Consider the following 22,166-nt stretch of genomic DNA (forward strand, 5'->3'; position numbering starts at 1 on the left):
AGAGTCTGTTCAGGTATTTCAGATCTTTTCCCAACAGCAGGGCTGAAGAGGGTTTTACTCTGGAATTGGTTCAAAATGGCTGGAATGAGCAGCACAGATCAGTATTGTGGAGGCCTTGACCTTGAAGGGTGACTGATGGAAAGAAGCAGCACAGGGAAGGCTTGTGTCTTGGCTCTGCTCCTTGGGTGGATGGCTAAGAAGAGGCCTTTGGCAGAGAAGGGTGAAAGGTGACTAATAAGGTGAAACTGGGAGGAAACTCATTATAGTTATGCAATCTCCAGGTGGCTTGCTTTCTCTGCGAGAAGACACATTTTGTTAGTTGTCCCACTGGCATTTGCTGCTCATGCTGTCTTCTGAATTGAAGTCTTAAACAATTATTTATTTACCTAACTTAGGAAGCTTAATTTATCTTCATAGCAATGAAAATACAAGAGCACCTCACTTCTTTGTTCTCTCTCTACAGAACTTCTTTTAGATTTACTTTGCCTCTTCCCTCTCTGATTAGTTCTTTTTTGGCTATCCAGTAGTTTAGCCAACATGAAGAAACTTTTTCTGCTCTTATGCACTCAGTCCCCCTATCTCGCTTGTTGCACAGTTTTCTGTGTCCCTCTTGCCACACTTCCAAAGCTTTCATGGGCAGAGCCAGCAGAAGAGTTTGTTCTGTGCCTGACTCTGCTGGGGTATGGTTGGATGTCTCAGCTCAAGCCCAGGCCTAACAGTCCTGTTACTACGCCAGCCTTTGTGCTAAACTGGCTGGTGCACAGACGTGACCCTGGCACAGGGAAGAGCAGCTTGCTGGAGATGATGATTCAAACTGCTGGAGCAAGAGTTGGTGGAACTCTTCTGAGAACCCTTAGATTCCTTCTTAGTGTGGTGGCTTTTCCAGTGATCTGCAATGAACAGCTCTGCTGCTGACCCTGTCTGGATCTTGATCTTCCATTTTATAGGTAAAACACCACACTCTGCATTGTTGTAAACATGCTCCCAGGAACTGATTCTTATTATAATTTGTAAAACAGTTGTGGAAATCTGGCCTTGCTCTTCAGCAATTCTGCAGTCACCTATCTCTAAGACATTGTGTTCTACTCTTGAACAAGATTCTAGACCAGAAAAAGAGTTAGACTGCATACAGATTAACAAATCTGTTGCTAGTATCTCTGGCTACTGCAGCATGACTCACCCATCAGTGCTTGTCAGTGTCTGGTGTGACCTCATTGAAAGCTTCAACATCTCGTATGTAAAGGCAGGTTGTAATCCAGTGTGGGCATCCTAAATAGGTAGAGAATGAAGTTTTGAGGCTGTGATAATGCATACATCATAAACATCTCCCTAGAAATCAAATGTGCCATCACCAGAAATAACCTTACAGATTTCTGAGGATCTCTTAATGCTAAGTCTGACTTTCCCATGCTTCTTAAAAAACACCTGTAACTATTCAAGACAGCAATAGAAATCTATGCTGGTGGGAAAACTTAAGAATGGATGGGACGGGTCAGGGAGGAGATGTTCTGTTATTTGCAAGGGCGAGAGAGCTGATGGTTCCTTTTTATTTATCACAGATTCTAGAGGCTTTTTCTCTTTTTTTTTTTTTTTTTTTTTTTTTTTTTCCTTCCCCCTATGTCAGTACATAGGGCTTCTGATCTGCTGGTTGAGGGAGACAGGTGAGAAAACAGTAAGAAGGGCTATAATAAAGGGAGTGGATGAGTGAATTAGCTCGTGGTACCTTACATGTGTAGCTTAGCTATGTAGTGTGATGATGAGACAAAAAGTGGGAGGCAAGAGGAGTTTAGAAATCAGATGGTTCTTTTCAGCTGGTGCTTGCTGAGTAAACATGAAGCTTGTGCTTGGTGCCTCTACCTCCTTCCCATGGGCTGTGACACACTAGCCAATACTAGCAATGCTGCTCAGTCTAAACTGAGCCAGCTGCTGGCATTTTAATTGCAGAACCCACACCTAGTAACAGACACAGCAGAAGTGATTGTCCTCTCACCTGCTACAGAGGGAACTTCGAGTCTCTAAAAGCACAAGACTGGCATTGTCCCACAGGTATCTGCTGCCACTTGAACACCTGGCTGAAAGTGAAATCCCTGGCCATTGGTCCAGTTGCTGTCCTTAGGATATGGGAATGTCTGTTCCTGTTTTGCTATAGGTGATTTCTGTATGTGGCAAAGTTGTCTGTGCCAGCCTGGCAACTTTATCCATAAACAGCAATGGTCGCTGCCTCTTGGCTACCCAAACTCAGTTCTCAAAGTTGGTGCTCCTCACTGGCTCTGATGAGGAACCCAGAGCCTGGCACCCTGTGAGAGACCAAGGAGCTTGTAAAGTTCTGTGCTTCGGTGGATCTCTAGGCAATCCCCTAATGACTGTGACGGCAGCTTCTTATGTAGCACTTCCTTAGAAAAGTAAAGAGCACATGGTATGGCAGGACAGAAAGACACCCTGCTTCTAAAGGTGTGCTGTCCTGGTGACAATACGGAATTATCCTCAGGAAATGCAATCGAGCTGCTTTCTCACAAAGCAGTCAGTAACTGCAGAAGTCATGGTGTCCTCTGCTGTGCTGGGGGATGGACCCTGGCACCTGTCTGAATGTAGTTACGTCCCTGCTGCAGACCTGCTCTTCCTATCCAGACTCTCACCTGGCGAGATTGTCCTCTTACCCTCTTGCCTCAGGTGGATGGTAGCATGATTTCTGCATTCCTTAATTTTGGGGGGGGGGGACAGGACGGGACGGGACGGGGGAACGGACTGGAAACATGAATTTTTTTATTTTTCTTTTAGGCAAAGATTCTGTTCTGAGCAGATTCATTTTATGTTCTGGTCCTTCTTGGAGGCAGGCATAGGTCAGAGTCAAGGCATACATGTGATTTGTAAGGAGAAAATAGGCAACCTTATGCCTTTTCATCCATGATTCCTTACCACGAAGATCAGTTTGATGCTATCTGCTTTGTGAATCCAAGGTGAAGTAAGTTCGTGGCTCTGCCCAGTTTCTAGTACAGAGATGTGCACATACACACAAAACACAGCTACTTCTAGAAATGAATGTCTCTCTGCTGCTCTCTACACAGAGGCCAAGGCCTAACTGATATTTTAAGATTGAGCATGCTTTCCCAGGAGGATCTGATGGATATGCAGCATGATACAGTAGTGGGCCGGAGATGGAAGCCCCGTAGCGGTGCTGTTCATGCTGCATTCAGCTGTGGGTGTGCTGGGTTAAATGGTAGATCCTATATTTGAAGTCCTACTGCTTGATTTACATCTTGATTTTTAGTATCTTGACAGACTTTTCTTGCACATGCTAAACATCCCTCCGGTTCTAGCGGAATCCTGCTCTTACATCAAGCTCAAACCTAATTGCTGCTCCCTGTGTTCAGCTGGAAATGGACAGACACCATTTGTGATTGCCTGAATATCCTGAGTCGCCCGTTACCAGCTGGCATGTGTGCTGCAGTTTTAATCTCTTCCTTTACAACTGCACTCCCTAGAGGAGACTCGCAACAACTGCAGTTGTCAGCTAAACCATATGATGTGCACTTGTCTGGATCCACACAATTGGTGGACGACCTCTGACTACGTCTATGGGGTGAGCTGCCTGTGATTTGTTACTGTATGCCTGGTGTTTCCATACCAAAAGAGAGAACGGGTGTAGGATTATTTTAAAATGCATTTTCTTTATATTAACTAGTAAAAGATCTGTATTGTGGAGATGGCGATAGGATGTCTTCATTCAATAATTGGTGGAGATGATTCCAGTAATGCTCTCACAGTAAGAGAAATTGTGTGAAAATGGATGAAATCTAAGGATCTAGACAGGTGATGAAAGGTAAACTAGTTAACTCCCTACACTGGCAAAGGTCTGCTGGCAGGAGCATGGGTCCACCGTGCAGGAGCTGACAGGTTATCTGTTCTGTCCGTTCTGTCAGACACTCTTGCCGTGCTGTGTTTGTTACCCTGTTGTGCAGTGTCCCAAAGCAAGGCTGCTGAAGCTCAGCAGGAAAAGAATGCAACATGTTGCTACGTTATTTCATCTCACCAAAACGTTTTCACTTTGTAATGCTTACTGCTAGTCTTGTGCATACCTCTGGGGGAAGCTGAAACACAGAACACTTCATTGAGCTTTTTGACCCAACAGGTCTTGACGTATTGCTGCTGGATACAACTCTGTCTCATCTGAACTGTGGCAGTTCTGTCCTGCTAAAATAACAACATATTAAACAGTATTATTCAGTCCATGCCATTCCCACCTGTTGACTAAAAAGTTAAATTCTTACCAAGCTAGTTTTAATTTACATGTCATAAAATGTCAGTTAATGGTCAGGTGATTTCACTGGCATGAAGATTGTAATATATAAAACATGGACAGATTAATGCTTGCCTGGGACCAAATGAGTGAAAGCAGCTCCTTCTGCTGAAATATCCGGTGAAATACAGTGGTGCTCTGTAAATCAAATCTTTGTTTGCAACAGGTTGCCAGTATTTGCCTGGGACAGTTCATCCTGTTAGCAGGTGCTGATCCTGCTCTGGAGGAGAGATGTAGGCTGTCCCGACTCATGAAAACGTGCAAGTTGCATCAGTAGAGTAAGGAGTGGCTCACCTGAGGAGCAGGATGTAGGTTTTAGTGTGAGAACTCTTCAAGAACAACCTTTAGAAGAAAGTTGGGGGAAAATATACATGAGATAGACCTCAAAGTCTGACTTGATGAAATTCTGGTTCCTCTTGCTGCCTGAGGGGCTTGTTCCAGACAAGATAGTGGTATTAGCAGTCGTGCACCTATCTGAAGTGTATTGGAAAAACGTGCACTATAGCTAAAGACAGCAGTAGTCCTAAGAGGAGTTTTCTGGGGAGGGATGGCTGCCACCTGTTCCAAAACGTGCATATACAGTTACTCCCTTCTTCCTCCTTTATAGATCTGACTCATCTGTCCCTGTCTTAAACATACCAGTTTCAGTATTTTCTTTTGTCTCCTCTCATTTACCTCATACTTCTTATCCTTCAAGCTTCCTTTTGTATCTATGGGCTTAATTCTGTTAAATCCTGTTGTTAGTTGCTTTGGCTTCTACTCTGGCCATGCCTTGCACCTGCTACACAGCCCCAGCAAACTTGGCAACCAACCCTTGGGCACTCTAGAGAAAACAGCTGTCTAGACCAGGCACCTTCTGCCCAGTGCCCCGGATGTACCCCAGAGCTCCCAGGCATTAGTTCTGTATTCAGAACAACATGTTGGGCTGCAAATGGTTCCTTTATGCTCTTCCTTCTACCTCCACAGTGTTACATGCACCTGACTTCTCAGCAGGCACTAGTCTAATGTTTATTGATCTTTTGCAAAGGTCTGATGCAAAGGAAGATTGATAAAATCTTGTCCGGTGTCTATGTGGACTCATAATTGCACCTCACCTAACAAGTGAGGCAAATGGGAGTGAGGGAGCCCACAGAGTAAATAGCACCTTCTGCAGACCTAGAAACAGCGCAGGCTAGAGGACAACAATGCAAAGGCCCTACAGAGCCTCTGGGATCCAGCAGAATTCAGGGAGATGTGTTCTTCTTTTCTAAAATGATGAGAAATCAAATCTTGGTGTAAAGAGTCCTGTGGCATCAGATGGGCAGAGAAGCCTCAGTGCAAAGTCACAAGCCGTTCTTATTCACAGTTAAAGCCCCTGTTGCCCCAGGCAAACACAGAGCCTGTCAGTGTCCTGCAGCTTCCAGTACAGAGATGTGACCAAAATAGCTCCACAACTTTACAATGTGTCTAAAAATAGCTTGCAGGTCAGTTTTTTTTCTTAGAGGTAGTGGTGACATCAGTGGGAGAACACTCTTGCTGCTGTTCAGTGTGGGTAGAACCGGGTAAACAAAGGGGAAACAACAGCAGTTTAATTAGCTAAGCAGTCTTGAGGAAAGAGAGGTGATAAGGGATGGAAAAGGACTAAGGAAGTGCAGCAAGAGAGATGGACAAAAGCATCAAAGGCCTGGGCAGACCCTCTGTCACTGACCAAGTTATTGTGCTTTTACACAGATGACTTCTCCCCGGGGTTTTATTTCCATGATCTTTAAGAGACATCAGTCTACCCGTTCCTGCCTCGCTGTGGCCCATGTCAGGATGTGTCACTGGACTGGCCAGCCACCCAACAGCAGCGTGTTTCTTGCTCCTCATTTCCAGACAGTGAACACAGCCCATGACATCACCTCTGGCCAGTGGCAGATCGGAGGCTATAGCCGTAGCAATGTCAAGTATGTTTTGCTGTAGCCATTCAACCAGAGAGTAGATCTTTTACAGCGTGATTTGCATGTGGAGAAATCTGGATGGCCCTTAGTTCTAGGGAGATTTCAGTATTTGTTCTTGGGCCAAAAAAAGGCTGGTTTAATGGGGTTGAACTGTTTGTTGTTGTAAAGCATTACGTTTTACCAAAGGAGCAAAGCTGCTCGCCGTGATCCTCAGAGTTTTAGTCTCTGTTGTGTATACTAAGTCTGGCCATGGAGATAAGTCTCAGCCAAGTTTGGAAGTTAAGTGCCTGATTTGAAATGTTATGGGAATCTAATGTAGGTTATGAGAGGTTTGCCACGCCTGCTGTCGCCTGCGTTGCTGAGGGAAGTGTACTGCAGCAGGCTGTGCTAGCGAGAATTTCCTTTGTGCTGCAGGTTTCATGCCTAGTGATTTTTATGGTGCTGAAAGAGGAAGGAGGTGGCAAAATTGTGAAAAATTGAGGCCAGGTCATCACTGTCAGACGAGGACAGAGTCCTGTAGCCAGTCAGATGTGACGGAGCGCACTTGCTGATGCTGCTACCAGGAAGCTTGAGAGAAATGTGACTGAATGATAGGAGTGCGCATGTGCCTTTGGAGAAAGGAGGCTATCTGAAAGCTTTTGCAATGCTTTTCTCTGCCCAGCAACATCGTTGCTTCTTTTCTTTGCATTCTGCTTAAGCAGCTGTTCTGTATTTATGATCTGATCTGTTCTTCACATAGGGCCATCTTCACACTGAGCCATCTTCATTGTAACAGCAGTTACCTGAGATGAAGGACTGACAGGACCTCAGGTTTGCTTTGACTAAGCACTATAAATAGGGCAAAAGCACTACAGCTACTGTTCTCTCAAACTAGTGCAAGAGCCTCATAGGACCAGCCCCAGTCTCCGCTTATACAAAATGGCTCCTGTTGCCTTGAAAGTGGGAGACTTCAGCCAAATGCAGCTCCGAATTGACAAGCATAGAGAGAATTATGCGCAAGATCAGCTTGCTAAGGATTTCACTTGATGCATGGCTAAGCAGAGTTGAAAGCCAGATGCCAGTGCAGCTCTGCATCCCTAGTTGTGTGCGTTTTGAAGCCACAGGCCACATTGACTGCAGACTCTAGTTAGAACAGGTCATTGGTAAAATCAGCTCAGTACCACTCCCATGACCATTTAGCACAGTCATTTCTGAGCGCTGCAATACAGCTCTCACCACAGCCTGCCTGCGCCTTCCACTCAGTGAGAGTTGCTCCCTGGTCTGCCCTGCCCAGCTTGCAAATGTAGCTCATCAGCCTCTGCTTCTTTGCAAATGAACTGCGTAGGTAATGGGAGGAGGAGGAGGAGGCAGCTCAGCAACCTGCCCAGTCGTAAAGGCTCCGCGCTTCTTAGGCTTTCTCGAGTTATTTGCCACGTGAATCGTGTGGGTATAAAACTTTATTGTTTCCCCAAATGCTCTGCCTTTTGCAACAGGAGGTCATTTCCCACTGGGGAAAACAGGCTGTTGATGTGGTAGGCAGTCAGCTTGTCATTTGGATAAGGTCCAGAGCCGATTAGTTTGGGTGCAGCAGTGTGCTAACACAGGCAGAATGCACCCAGACTGGCTCCCGTCTAGATAGCGCCGATCTCCCCACACTGTGCTCCACCATCCCAGCAGTTCTGTGTGAGCACAGGTCCCTTTCCTTGCCTGTGCTGGCATGCCCACAGCAAACCATAATTTGCACCCAGTGCTGCTTGCCTGTGTCTCGATTGGCGGCAAACCCTCCCAAACCAAATAGTGATTTGCCTGTCTGCACTGACTCAGCTATGCTGAAGGCAGGAATCGGAGCTAAATCCGGTTCAGTAAAGTCTATAGGTAAAGAACAGCCTTGCAGAGCACACACTGAAGCGTTTTGAAGGAACTTGACTATATCCCAGGAAGTGCCCTGAAGTGAGCAATGCTGCATTAGGCAAGAGAGCGTACCCAGGAGCCATTAATCTCTCAACATCTGTAGCCCTGTGGTTGTAAGCACTGGGGGGGTTCTTCCCCTGTCTACAATTACTAGGTAGCAACTGGGAATTCAAAGGAATCTGGGCTATCTTTAGGAAGCAAGTACCTACTCTTTGCCTCCCCTCAGGAAGCAAAGTCCTTCATTACAGCCTGCCGTGGCAAGGGGCTCACAGATAAGGAAGAAGGGCAGGAAACCTGCCTGGCTTCATTTCTTTAGCAACTCTAAATATTTTCCCTAGTCCTAGTACTGTGAGTCAGCATTTCTAGAGCCTAGACTTGTTTACAGCAGCAATCAGTGAGATGGTACTAGGTAGGTGGGGTGTGGAGGTATGTGTGTGTCTAAAATGAGAAACCCTTTGCCCAGGCACAAGTGGGGAAGTTACCAACCATTTTTCCAGGATGGGACTACTCGGGAGCAAAGGACTGGATAACCTCAACAGTAACTGCAGTGGAGCCATTTGCAGGGTAAAGAGTTTGCTTGTGTGTGTAAGGGAATCAGAACTTCGCAAAGCTGTATATATTGTGCTGTCTTAGTTCACTTAAAACAAAAAATTCCATGGGACTCTGCAAATATTTAGGATTATTACTATAGTGGGATAAAGGTAACACCTCCCACCTCAAGTGGTTATGGATTCATTTTGCATTGGCCTGGCCAGACTGGCTGCATGGCAGGAAGGCTCCCAAAACTGTACAGGTAACAGACCAAATGCTGAGGTTTCTGTTCAGAGCCCATACCTGCACTGGAATAAGGAACATGAGCCGTGGGATATCCTATATCCCCACACGCAAGCTTTTTGCTTATGCCTGGCTGGTCAGCCTGGGTGGATCTCATGGCAAAGGGAGGTAACATCGAAAACAGTATGGATTATTTTAGATCTGCAACCTCAGTTCTGCAAAGGTATTTATTTTGAAAATTCTAGTTTCCATAGCAATGTAGTGCTGTTCTCTCTCATCTCTCTCCTATTACTCCAATCTCAGCAGCCATTAGATAAATTATCAGCGAGGCAAACCTTAGCATTTTTTTTTATCTTGAGTGATTTTACATATGTTGGTTCCTTGGTGAATCAGAGCCAATCAGTTAGTCAAGGATTGACTCATATCCTTTCCTGGGGCTGACATGAGGTGTATTGCAGTGTAAAGATGATAATGAAGAATGAATATCATTAATTGAACTTGGTGTATGAATTCCTAGGCTACTTTCTGATGTGTGTGTGGGGGGTCTTAATATCTAGAATTCTGGTTCACTTCTAGATAAGTTTTCTATGTTATGTCTTTAGATTTCACTTGTGTTGCACTATAGCTTCATTAGGACATAATATTCTCATCCCATATGTCTAGTAAATACATTTTTTTTGTAAGGGTTGCTGTGTACTGCTATTCAGGTGCTGTTCTCCACCCCAGAGGTGACTTCTGGACAGAGTTCCCCTTCCCATCGTTAAACAGAACTGGCGCTCATGGCTCATTCCTTCATTCTTCTCTTTCAATATATACAAAAAAAAGAAGCAGTTAAGAAAACAAAGTAAGCTCTTCATTTTTTGTTGTTGTTGTTGTTTTTTTTGTTTGTTTGTTTGTTTCCTGGTGCATCTTGTCTTCCTGGTCAAGGAACTACTAATCTTGCCAGAGTGTTTTGCAGGCTGGAATGTGAAAATCCCAGAGTTAACCCTGCAGCAATGATGCATGCAAAAAGCAAAGATGTAGAGATGATTTATTCTGATGGTGTAGTTTGCCTTTTAAGGAGTTGGTTTAGTGAGTTCTTTTGCCTATATGAACTGTATCTCCACCTGGGGAGCTGTGCCAGAATAGCTGCTCCACAAACCCTTTGCTGCAAACAATAGCCTTTGTCCCATAATTCAGTCCTCATGAGTAGGTAGGCAGTGAAGTAAAGAAACTGCGTGGGAGAACAAGAGTGGCACCGTGGACCAGATTCTGAGATAAGGAAGTAGGGCTAAAGATGAGGTGAGAGTTAGCCTCTGACTGTCTTCTGCAGCATTGCCACTTAGTAACTAAAATACCTGAATCTTAAAAATTGGGGCATAGGTCGGTTAGGTTGAAGATGCAAGAAACCCCTCTATGGAATCTAGATATTAACAGGCACCTGCTGCACAGTGACCACTGCTTACCTTGCCAGTCATTACTGGTTTCTGGTACCTTGTGTTTTCTTCCCTGTCTAGCTAGAGCCATCAGCTGTCTGGGTTATATTCAGCTCATGAGTTCTTCAGAGTAGATAGTTTTACTGTGAGTAAATTCTGCCCCCCACTTCTATTTGAGCTCTCCGGGTGCTGGATACCTAGCAGAAACCTCCTCTTAAATCCAAAGAGGTAGAAGCTCATTTGTGCCCTGAAGAATGAGTAGTAGTAATCCTTCTAAAACCTCTATTTTAGATGTTAAATATTTACTTTTAGCTTAATTATGCCCATCCTTTGAGAATAGTAATAATTGCTTGCTCTTCACAGTGTTGCATGTCAGTGAATTCCATATATGTTTTATGCAAAGCCTTAAAAGGTGGTTGCTTATCTCTTAATTTACCTTTTTTTTTCCCCTTCATGTTCTTGTGTTCCTATGTTTTGAGATAAGATGAACAAAAGTTCTCAAACTGCTATCTCTAGGCTATGCATTCTGTAATACCTTCATTGTGGACTTTTTTTATTCACTCAGAGGAGAATGGTCCCAGTCTTTTTAATTTTCCTTCAGATAAGGGCTCTTCTCAATCCCTAATCTTGTAGTCAACCATCATTGCCCTGTGTCACATAATGAAACAGCCATCGTAGTGATAACTCAAATAATAACCCTTCCAGAGTCAATGTTCTGCCGATGCCGGGCATTGTTAGGTTGGAGACCCTGAATCTGAACACAAGTATTGAAGTCCCCACGTGCCAGATGCAAATGTACTCAAGGCCTATTTAAAAAATAATAATTTTTAAAAATCCCTGTTTCAGAATAATAGGTGCTTGGTATCCAAATAGAACAAGAATGAAATGTGACTAACGACCTTGTGACTGTTGTGTTGTATAACAAGATAAAAAGTGCTTGGGATTTGTGGATTGAGCTTTTTCTCATTTGTCTTCCAGAGGTCAAAGTCTACTCCAAGCACTGACTGATACAGTCCTCCACAGGCTAGACTGCCTGTGCGACAGGTCCGAACAGCAGGGCAGTCTTTGCAAGAGCACCTTGGAGGGTGTTTGTGCAGATTTCTTTGTGGTCCCTGTGATGATCCTAAGAAGGAAGAGGAGATCCAGAACTGTCTGAAAGCCCAGAGCCAGGATTCTTTGAAATCCCAGACAAGTCATGATGAGAGACTTGGCCGAGGCCAACCTGCTAGCCTGCTTCCTGTGCTGCTTCTTATATGTGTCCAAGAAGCTGCCTCCAGTTTATATGATTGCACTCCAGTAAACAATTTTTCATGCAGATACGGGCAGCAGATGTTACTCATGCCTGTGTGAAAGCTTCAATGTGTTTACAACAGGGGACGTTCCTCAGATCTAGTCCTATTAAACAATGGATGTAGCCACTAGAAGGAAGTCCCACTGGTTACAGCCATTCTGTTAAAGCTTGCTCAAAACACTTTGAAGGGTGGTCACGCCATCCCTCTTTGGGCACTCGAGGGGATTGACTCACAAATATGAGCAAAATAAAATTAGATGGCTTAAGTGGCTGCAACCCCAGCTGTGTCCCCACTGCCCAACTCCCAGAAGGGGTCATCCCTGCAGCAGGGTTGGCTGAAGAAGGCAACTCCTGAGTTGCTGTAGTGACAGCCCATTCTTAAGGGCATTAATACTTGTCTAGCTCCTCTGTGAAACAGTTCAGGAAGCTTAACCAGAAGAAAAATGTGCACTTCATCTGAAGAATTCTTTTAGTTTAATTTCTCAAACAGGCTCAGAGAAGCACCAGTGTTGCTGCAAGGGCAGGGCAGAGGCAGGCAGGCAAAGGGGAGCAGCTAGCTCTTAGTTTTGCTGCCTCACAAAACTATGCCCTATAGTTCCTATAGTTATTTTGGTGCTGGGCTGCCTTAATTTTCTGGAGAGTGAATGAAGGATTAAAGCAGTGTGCTTATGGCGTTTGGAAGTTAAGTTTTTAGAAGAAAAAAAAAATCTTAATTCAGCATGTGCTATTAGGTGGAAATGCTTAAATTGTTAGGGATGGGAAAGATCCGTGTCCACAGTATCCATTCCTACAATTCAGTTATGGGTTAAATCCTTTTTTTTTTTTGGGGGGGGGGGCTGCTTTTTAAGAACTCTAACCCAAAGTCTCTATCAAGCTATGTCTGGATAGGGAAGTCTTTAAAGAGACCAGCTTTGTATCTATAAATAATGCACACAGCAGAGTACAAAAATGGAGTCAAGGAGAGGCTCCACCTTACCTGAAGGTAATTGCAGAGGCTGGTGTTGTGAGCTCCATGGCGCTAGCTGTACCCCTGGTGAAGCAGAAGGCTGCAAGGAGCACTGTCACCCCGTCATCCATCTCAGCTAAACTGCTTCTGAGATCTGAGTCTTCCTCCAACATTTGAATATCAGCTGGTAAATCACAACGGCACTGAAATACTCTAGATTTCAGGGGCCAAATGTGGCAAGTTTTGAATAGTACAGTTAAACATACTTGGAAGTAAACTTCTCTTTGACTGCTTTGTTAGGTTGGATGTGTTAGAATACAGAGAATTTTGCAAGTCTGACCCCTTGCTATAAACAAAAACACTGTGGCAAAAAAATGTAAATAAATGCCACACATACTTTGCATAAGAGCCCTTCCCAATATCTATAAATATGGTCACTTTGTTTCCCAATTTTGAGTTTTAAACAGGAGACAGACACGAGAAATATTACAAAGCCAGCATTTTTCTTTTCATGGATTAGTTTTATAGTTTCAACTTACCCTAAAACACTTAATGGAAATTGAATGTAGTGGCTTAAAGAGGATTGCCTTTGCAAGGAAGTTATTTGTTCTTAGAAAATCACTAGAATAGCTCATCAGTTTAACTGCATTTTCATACGAATTCAAAACTCATCTCGGGTCAGACTCTCCAGGAAAACTTTCTCGTGGTTTCTGTAGCAGTTGATTCATTCCTTGCTGCCTTCATTTTGCAGCTTTAAATGGCAGGTTCTCTGAAAAGCCATTGACTTCAAAGCTTTATAAAATAAAGCTTTGAATAAATCACCGAGTTAGAAATTATGCTGGCTGTGCCCAGCTTTGTGCCTGAATGTAGGAATACTTGGGACTGGATGTGAAATTACAAAGAGAATTACCTTTTCCCTTTGCCTGAGATGCTGCTGCCTTGTCAAACTCAAAGAGCAGTAAGAAGGAAAACTGCTGCGAATGAGGCTTGGAAATCTCCTATTTCCCTCTCCCACAGAGAACACTTCCCAAACAACTTTAATATTAATACACAGTGTAAGTGGTGCAACGGTTTGCTAGTGATGGGATTAATACGTAGTTTCTGAAGACTGCATGTCCCAGCATGGCAGGTAGGAGCACTGGGCTGCGGTGCAGCGCTGCATGCTGGCACTTGTAGTACCTTTAAAAACACATCCCTGCAGTAAGTGGGGCCCGACCCACCTTGCAGATGTGGGGTTACCGCCTCGGGGGGTGGGACACCCGCGCTTCCTTTGTTAGGGGGGTTCCTGAAGGTGATGGGCCCCACGCTGTATTATTCGGCGTTTTTTAAAATCCGTTTTTGCAAGCTTTAGATAGTGTAACACTGACAACATGACACTTGTAAGCTGTAAAATAGTTGCTTTGTCTTTCATGAAGAGACAACCCACTGCCCTCTGTATTTAGATTTCTGGTGTATGTGTATGCAGAGCTACTTTGCCCATAATTGCTTTCTTCAGAATCTTTTGAAGTGCATGTCTTCAAGCTGGTTCCTTATATTAAAAATAAATTCTTCCAAGCCACCAATAAAATGTCAACTGTGATTAAAGCCTGACTCCTCATTTTAAGACTTGTCTCCTAAGCGATGTGAGGTCACTCTGTGAGTCAGCGTTTGAAAGGACCGTTATTCCTGAGAGCACGGGCAAAGCCCAAAGTTCATAGTTGCTTGCTTAAATGGTTTCACTGCATTTTAAATTGCTTTGCGTTGTGCTGAAAGAAATGTAAACTGTGGGACCCATTTGGCACAGAACTCATATTTCAGGTACCTCAAATCTTGGAAAAAAAATCATCTAAATGTAGAAGTTGGTATTTCTGGTAGGAAAAGTTCTACCTCCTATGTATTAAAGAGGAGGGGGGAGTGGGAAGCTGTGCTCAAGGCATAAACTTTCAACTATGTTATGTTGAAATAAAACTTGGGAACAGTAAAATCTCTGGGCAGGGGCTCTGTCCATTGTACAGTGCCCAAAGTCTGATAGGGCTTTCCGGAGATGGAACTTTATTAAAATACTAAAAAAATACAGCAGGTAATACAAGCCCTGAGAAGCGAGGAAGTAATATTTTTAAGATCTTCTACGCAGCCTGTTTATTCTTTTTGTGCACATTAATTGTAACAGTCTTTAATTACGTGATCACGTTTTCTTTTGTCACTCTTCCACCCTCTTTGCTGTGGTGCACACTCGGAGTATTTGGAGGTAATTAATCACACTGGCGTGGTGAATAACTGGGCGCAGGACTCTGCCTCTGACTCCAGCCTGAATGTGTCAATCTCGTGTCTCCCCATCCCTCTCTCTCTGCTCTTTTTTACCTGCTTTCCTCATTAACTCCTGCCTCGGCTCCTCACTGCTCCGCGTTCAAATCAAACCCCTGTCTCAGCGCTGCCCGGGCGCCTGCGGAGAGGAGAGAGCCCTGGGCTCTGGTCGCGTTCTGCCTCGGAGGGACCGGGAGAGGCAATCCGAGGGGAAAGCCTTGCTGGCCTTTTCCTCCTGGGGCGGAGCAAGGAGTTCAGGTCATTTAGCTGCCGAACACCCCCCCTCGAACGCGCTCCAGCGGGGATTATCGGCGGTTTGAGACCTGTTACAAATTTGAACACGTTTCAAGTTGTCATCCCCCCTTCCACCCTCGGGCTTTCCAACAACCTGACTGTGATATTTTTTTTTTTTTTTTGGGGGGGGGGGGGAAGGTTAATCAGTCAAAATCTCCAGCGCTCCTCCGCGAAGCGGGCAGGAACGTTTGTCAGAACCCGCTGTTGCCCTCACCGAGGCCGGTAAGTCGGACACGCTCGGCCAAGGCAGCTCACCCCGCCGCCCTTCCCCCGCGGCGCTGCCGCTGCTCCCCCTTCGCATCCTGAAGCAAATCCCCCCCCCAGGCCCGACGGAGCGGCGGGGGAAGGAGATGGCTCCGGTTCGGTAGCATGGCGGGGGGGGGGGGGGGGGGGGTGAAGCCGTCCCGCTCCGAGGCGGGGAAGAGCCGGGCGCTTCCTTTTCCGCCGGGGCGGGGCGGGGCGGGGGGCGGGCGCGGCGGCGCGGCTCGCTGATTGCAGGGCGGGCGCTGCCAGTCCCGCCGCCTCCCCCGCGCCAGCCGCGTCCCAGCGCCGGAGCCGCACGGGCCCAGCAGCGAAACCCTCAAACAACATCCCTCCTCCCCCCCCCCCCTTTTTTTTTTTTTTTTTTTTTTTTTTCTTTTTTTTTTTTTTTTCTTTCCTCCTTTCCTTCTCCTCTCTCTTCCTTTAGCCGCCCCCCATGGAGGAGCAGCCCCACCACCATCACCACCATCATTATTATTACTACGGCCACCACCACCACCACCACCACCACCCCCCGCAGAGCGCCTACCTGCCGCCGCCCGACGGCCGAGCCCAGCCCAAGCCGCCGCTCCGACACGAGCACAAGCACCAGGACACGCCGAAGCGGAGAACAGGTCCGGGGCGGTGGGCGGCGGAGGGGGGGGGGGGGGTGCGAGCGGGTCTGGGCCTGTGACCTTCGCGGGGTGGCGGCGGCGGGGCCCTCCTCCTCCTCCTTCCTCCTCCTCCTCCTCCTCCTCCTCCTCCCCCGGCCCGGCTGGAAGCTTCTCCGCCGCGCTGGGGCCGCTTCCTGTCCGCCATGTTGGGGCCGGCGCGGCTGCGGGAGCGGCGGGGCCCGGTACCGCCACCGCCCGCCGGGCACGTGGGGCCGGGCCGCGCCGCCCTGAGGGGCCGCTGCCCCCCGCCCGGGCCGCGCCGAGGGGTTTTTTTTTTTTTGTGTGTGTGTGTGCGTGGGGTGGGGGGGGGGGGGTGATGAAGGGAAGGGGAGGCGCCGGTTAAAAATTGATAAGCGTAAAAAAAAAATCAATGAGTCAGATAAGGCGGAGGGGCCCGGCCCCGCCGGCGGGAGCGGGGAGGCGGCGCGGCCTGCGCCCGGTTTTTGAGGGGGATTTGAGCCGCTTTTTCCCCAAGCGGGGCTGGGCGGGAGAAGGGCTGTGCCGTACCGGAGCCCTGGCAGCGCCGCAGAGGCGGTGGCCGGGCAGCCCGGGGGGGGGGGGGGGGGGGGCTGCTCCCGGGCAGGGTCCGAGTCCCCGCCACGGTGCTGGGGGGCTGCCTGGCTGCGGTGTCTTAAAAATAATAAAAAAAAACACCCAACACCCTTCGGAGGCTTGTGTGGGTTCAGAGTGCGTGATTATAAGAACAGTCAGAACGCCGTATACGGTTTTTTTAATTTTTTTTTTTTTTTTTTTTCACTTGAAATTTTCATTTACATAACCAGGCGGGATGTGGGAAGGGACCTGGCTGGTGTGGGGAGTGGGGCTGGGGGTGCCCCCTGCGCAGCCTGCGGAGGAGGGTAGGGAGGGACCTGGTCAGGCATACCCTAAAATAAGTTACTGAGCAAAAATAAGTTGACTAGTCATTTCACTGTTTGCAGTCTGCCCGGGGTTTTAATATGCTCTTACCCTGACACCCCTCCCTTTCCAGCTATGAAACTGTGAGGTTGCCAAATGCTCTTCACCTCTACATTTTTACATCCTTTCCCCCCCGCCCCCCCCCCCCCCAAAAAAAAAAATATTTGTTGCTGCACCTCAGTGTCCAGGCCAGAGCCAGCTGTGCCAAATGTTGATTTGGAGAAAACTCAGGCAGCTGAGTTGTGGATACTTGAAAATTGGAACTAGAAACTGCTGACACACTGCCTTACTGAAATGGATTTTGTTCTTCATTTTATTCTTTCACTCCTCATCTGCAATGGTCTTATGACCACTCTTACTGTTTTGTTTCATTAATGAGTGGTGTCAGAAGTCTTGAGTCATACATGGTCAGCTATAACACGTTGTGCTTGAGAAGGATTCCTTTGCACGTTATTCTGAAATGCTTAATTTTCAGTCCTTGACTCAGCTGAGAATCCCATCCTAGCAGTTTTCTCTGGGATGGAGTATTTATGGTTAATATTCTTAACAGCGTATTTGAAAGTTATAGTGGAAGTTGTGGTGGTTACAGATACTTGCGTGTAGTAAAATCCTTTTTGATCCCTCTCAGCAAACTCAGTTGTGGAATTTCTGTAAAGATTCCTACAAGGATTCCTGTGTTCCCGACTTGCACAGAACTTGAGCAGTTACATCTGCCAGACATCTGAGGCTCCAGGATGTGAGGATAACAATGATTTTTAGTATAGCAGTTAATTACAACAACAAAAACAGCCTCTTTCAAGCTGGGGTTTTGCCCGCTCTCGTTCTTGGGGCACTCGGTGCGCTGTGCTGACCACGCTGCCGTGGCTGCAGATGAAGCGTTAGGTGGGTCAGTTGTTACTGGAGGCGTAGGGCTTTCCACCCTCGGGAAGGAGGACAGATGAGTCAGAGGAGGAGCCGGGATAGTGTTCTTCCCGGAGGAGCGGGTGCAGCAGGAGGGAGTCCCTCTGCTCCGTCCACAGTTGAGCTGGGTGCAGGGTGGTCTTCCTGTTTCTCCCGGGAGCTTCAAGGCTTCTGTTGGGGTATTGTAGCCAGGGTCCTCAAAAGCAATAGGCCTCTGGCCAGAGATTTTTTAAAAAAAAAAAAAAAAACGGAAGGTGAAGTGGTTCAGCCTGGACTGTCCGGGGCTTCCAGCTTCACTTAAATTTCACTCTCAAGATTCACTTCAGAATCGTAAGGCCTAGAAATGAACTTCAGAAGCAAAAAGAAAAGCTGAGTGTTCTGCATAATCTAAGGGTTTGATGAGTTGGAGCCCTCAGCAAGTATTTTATTTCTTGGGTCTCAAGCTAGTACCAGCTCTCCCAGGGACTCTGAAATACCAGGTTTCTCAGTGAGCAGACCAGTTGCTGGTAGTGGTGGAAGGGTGCTTGAAGGGATTCGGTTCTTCCCAGTTTTATCACCTTTTCAATGCTAACGAGCACGGCAGTGTTGGTTGCTATCTCTAAATGAAATACGGTCACCCTTTCTTCCCTCCGCCTTTCAACTGGACTTGCACATGTCCTTTTGGAAAACAGCACAGCGCTTTGCTTTTTTTCTTTTTTTTTTTTTTTTTTTTTTTTCCTCTTTTACTAGAGATGGCGTTTGGGAGGAGGGTGGGAAGGAGGGTTGGTGGTTTTGCAGGCCTGGGAGCCGATGGAGGTGATAGGACTTGGCCCTTGTCACAGTTTGGATTCTGAACTTCACCAAATCTTGTAGCAAAGGCAGCAGATCCCTCTGTCTTGATGTATCCCGGGAATTATCTTTTTTCCTCTGTGACCTGGAAATAGTAGCTGATGAAATAGGTCTCCAGCTTGCTGGTGATCTTTCAGTACAGTATATTTTCCTTACATAGTATCTGCATATACTTTGCTTTGTTTTATCACCTATACATCACCCTGTTGTATGAGAGAGTCAGTAGCTGCTGGTACTTTATGCTTAACCCTTCTTGCTGTGGTTCGCAGCAAATAAACATACGCTTCTGAACATCAGAGACTAGATGTTTTCCTATTTTAAAATGTCTGCTTGAGGAAACTGGATATGTTTTGGGCTGATTACAGCTTTCTGCAATCAGAAGTTTAACATTTCACATTCTAATTCTTGTCTTTTGTTGGTTTTGGCTTTCTTCTAGGCTATGGAGAGCTAAATGGTAACGCAGGAGAAAGAGAAGTGTCATTAAAGGGCCTGTGCTCTGATGAAACCACCACCCCAGGATCCAGGGTACCCAATGGCAGCCAGCAGCTTGTAGACACTAATGTGACCCCAAAGCAGACTGTGAAGGCCGGGGCTTTGGGGAAAGCTGGAATCAAACCCAAGAACTTCATTCAGAAAAATAGCATGGACAAAAAGAATGAGAAGTCCTACGAAAATAAACTTAGAGAAAGCCAGCCCTCAGACAAGCCAGAGGGAGTGTCTATTCCAAATGGTGTGGTAACAAATAATTCTAGCTATATCACGAATGGCTACGTAGGCAAAGGGGCCGATAACGATGGTAGCGGCTCCGAGAGTGGATATACTACGCCTAAAAAACGGAAAGGCAGGCGCAACAGTGCCAAGGGTTGTGAGAACTTGAATCTAGTACAGGACAAAATAATGCAACAGGAGGTCAGTGCACCAACCTTGAAACAGGAACTTGAGAGTTTCAAGTCTGATTATAGTGAACAAAAGGGGAACCGAATTGAAAATACTAAACCTGTTTGGAAATATGAGGCTGGGGCTGGTGGAGCAGGCCGGGGGAAGCCTGGGCTTGGGGATGTACAGCGAAAAAACTCTGATGCCAAACCTGGGATTAGCAGCAAGAAGTTTGATGACCGGCCCAAGGGGAAGCACGCATCGTCGGCTACATCTAAAGAGGACTCATGGACCTTATTTAAACCACCCCCAGTTTTTCCAGTGGACAATAGCAGTGCTAAAATCGTTCCCAAAATAAGTTATGCAAGTAAAGTTAAAGAAAACCTCAACAAAGCAGCTCAAACCCCATCCACGTCGTCTTCGTCATCTTCATCATCTGCTGGGGAAACTCAGGCCCAAACATCTAGTCGACTGTCCCAGGTCCCCATGTCTGCTATGAAATCTGTTACTTCTGCTAGCTTCTCGAATGGGCCCATTCTAGCAGGGACTGATGGAAGTGTGTATTCTCCAGGGACCCAGCCACTGCTCTCAACTGCTGCTAGTACTGTACCATCAACCTCCTCTGAGTCGGTAGCCCAGGACATGAGTACAACTTCAACCACTCTCGAACAAAAGAAATCTAGCCTTTTTATCTACCCTTCAAATATGCAAACTGTGCTTCTGGGTACAGCGCAAGTCGATTTCCCATCGCAGACGAATCAGCAGAACCTGGGAGATATCTTTCAGAATCAGTGGGGCTTGTCTTTCATAAATGAGCCCAGCGCTGGGCCCGAAACTGTCGTAGGGAAATCTGCGGATAATCAGTTAATGGAAGTGACATTTCAAGGGGAATATCCTGCCACTTTGGTTTCACAGTGTGCTGAAATCATTCCCTCAGGAACTGAACAACCTGTGTTTCCTAAGGCTTATGAGCTGGATAAACGGACTAGCCCTCAAATTCTTAGTGCTATTCTTAAGCCTGGGACTGCTGTTGAGGGTGGTGTCTTAGCTTTGGAGTCGCATCACACAGGTGACCTACAAAAGGCAGACACCGGTAGCCAAGGTGCTTTAGTGTTTCTTTCAAAAGACTATGAAATAGAGAATCCTCTGGCCTCTCCCACGAACAATTTGCTAGCCTCCGCCAAAGAACAGAGGTACCAGAGAGGCCTAGAAAGGAAAGATAGCTGGGGTTCTTTTGACCTGAGGGCTGCTATTATATATCACACTAAAGGTAATGGTTTAACTTGCTGCCTAAGGGCATTCTCTTTTCAATTTTTCTTTTTTTAAGTGCAATATTCTAACATGATATATTCCTTACAGCAATTCTGATTGTTTTAAAAATGAGCTTTTTGCTTACGTGTCTCTAATGGCAGTAAGGGTTTGGGAAAATTATTCAAACAGTTGTTTAATTAATGTTAAGAGGTATTTGTTTCCCTATTCCTGTGGACAAGCGTAAGTGATGTTGGTGGGGATGATACTTGGCTAGTGTGTTTTTAACTCCTATGGAATGAATGGATCCTCCTAAGCTTCTCAGCATTGGAAGGAGTTAAATGTGTAGGTTTATCTGCTGGGTTTCAGCTTTACCAGGTGATATTCTGTCACTGAAAAGGCTTCATAGTCTGTACTCACACCTCTACCACCAAAGTGTTGCAGCTTCTCCCCAGGGCAGATCAGGCCATGAAATCATGGCTTTGAAGGAAGAAAAAAAATATTCCTACATTTTTTCAATGTGATTTATTTTATTTTTAAAGCAACCCCCCCACACACACTTTTCCCCTGCCCTTCTTGAGCATTGTGGCAACAGCAAGACAAATCTTTGCTTATCAACTCTACTGTGAGCTGCAGATTGAATTCTCTTGTTGTCTTTGTAGGCCAAATCTTTCAGATGATTTTATTGCTTTCATGAAGTCCTTTGTAGACCAGCTCCTTTTTTTTTTTTTTTTTAAAGACTGAAATGACTCAAACATGATACAAACACTTTAAATTGGGAATGAAGAGAGGGAAGCCTGTGGGATGGCTTGCTTTCTGTTTTAGCCTCAGCCCCAGAAGCTCTGAGGTCTTGTGGCAGTTCTTGGCTTTTGGTCTTGGCTCAGTCTTAACAGGAGCCTGATTGCACGTTCCCTTTTGGCATGGCGTTACTTGTGTTACTCACACAGGGGCAGTTCCTTTTTTATTTGTCTGCCCCTTTCCTCTCCCTGCATCCCCCTACCCTGAAGGGAAAAAGGTGATCATCCATTTTTTGTTTACTCCTCCACGTACGTATGTGGATAATGTCTTGCTCCCATCTGCAGAGAGGTTGGTATTTGGTTGACATTGACAAATTTGCTATGTTTTGACCAACTGCAGAGTTCTTAAATTACCTGTTCACAATCTCTCTGTATAGCATACAGAAACTTAGATGCCATCCTTTAGTAACAGCAAGCCCAGTCACTTAAAAGTAATAACTCCAAATATTTTTTCCAGGTCATCTCACTCTCAGAACGTTAACATTTTAAGCTTTAGTATTCTTGAGAACAGCGTTCATCAACTGATTTTTTTTTTTTTTTTTTTTTTTTTTTAAATCTGGGTTCTCTAGCCTCTGCTCA

At 46.0% G+C, this 22,166-nt stretch overlaps 1 protein-coding gene and 1 long non-coding RNA gene across 6 annotated transcripts in view; one reads left to right on the forward strand and one right to left on the reverse strand.

The window, feature by feature from the left end:
* Positions 1-22,166, forward strand: part of NUFIP2 (nuclear FMR1 interacting protein 2) — a 41,172-nt gene that overhangs the window by 4,761 nt on the left and 14,245 nt on the right. For 3 of the 5 annotated variants that reach the window (XM_042791353.1, XM_042791351.1, XM_042791352.1), the window contains 2 exons: positions 15,798-15,984; positions 19,103-20,812. In XM_042791353.1, the coding sequence (XP_042647287.1) occupies positions 15,807-15,984; positions 19,103-20,812 (1,888 nt within the window). In that variant the 5' untranslated portion in view covers positions 15,798-15,806. Of the gene's footprint in view, positions 1-15,171; positions 15,985-19,102; positions 20,813-22,166 lie in introns of those variants that run through there. The other 2 variants (XM_042791354.1, XM_042791350.1) reach the window with 2 other exon arrangements.
* LOC122153320 lies at positions 12,415-16,003 on the reverse strand. Its single transcript, XR_006165196.1, has 2 exons — positions 15,900-16,003; positions 12,415-15,050 (listed from the first exon to the last, which is right to left on the reverse strand). It is a non-coding gene; the product is annotated as an uncharacterized LOC122153320 (long non-coding RNA).

This window comes from Tyto alba, unplaced genomic scaffold, assembly GCF_018691265.1.
Source record: "Tyto alba isolate M040663 unplaced genomic scaffold, T.alba_DEE_v4.0 Super-Scaffold_19, whole genome shotgun sequence".
NCBI lineage: Eukaryota > Metazoa > Chordata > Aves > Strigiformes > Tytonidae > Tyto > Tyto alba.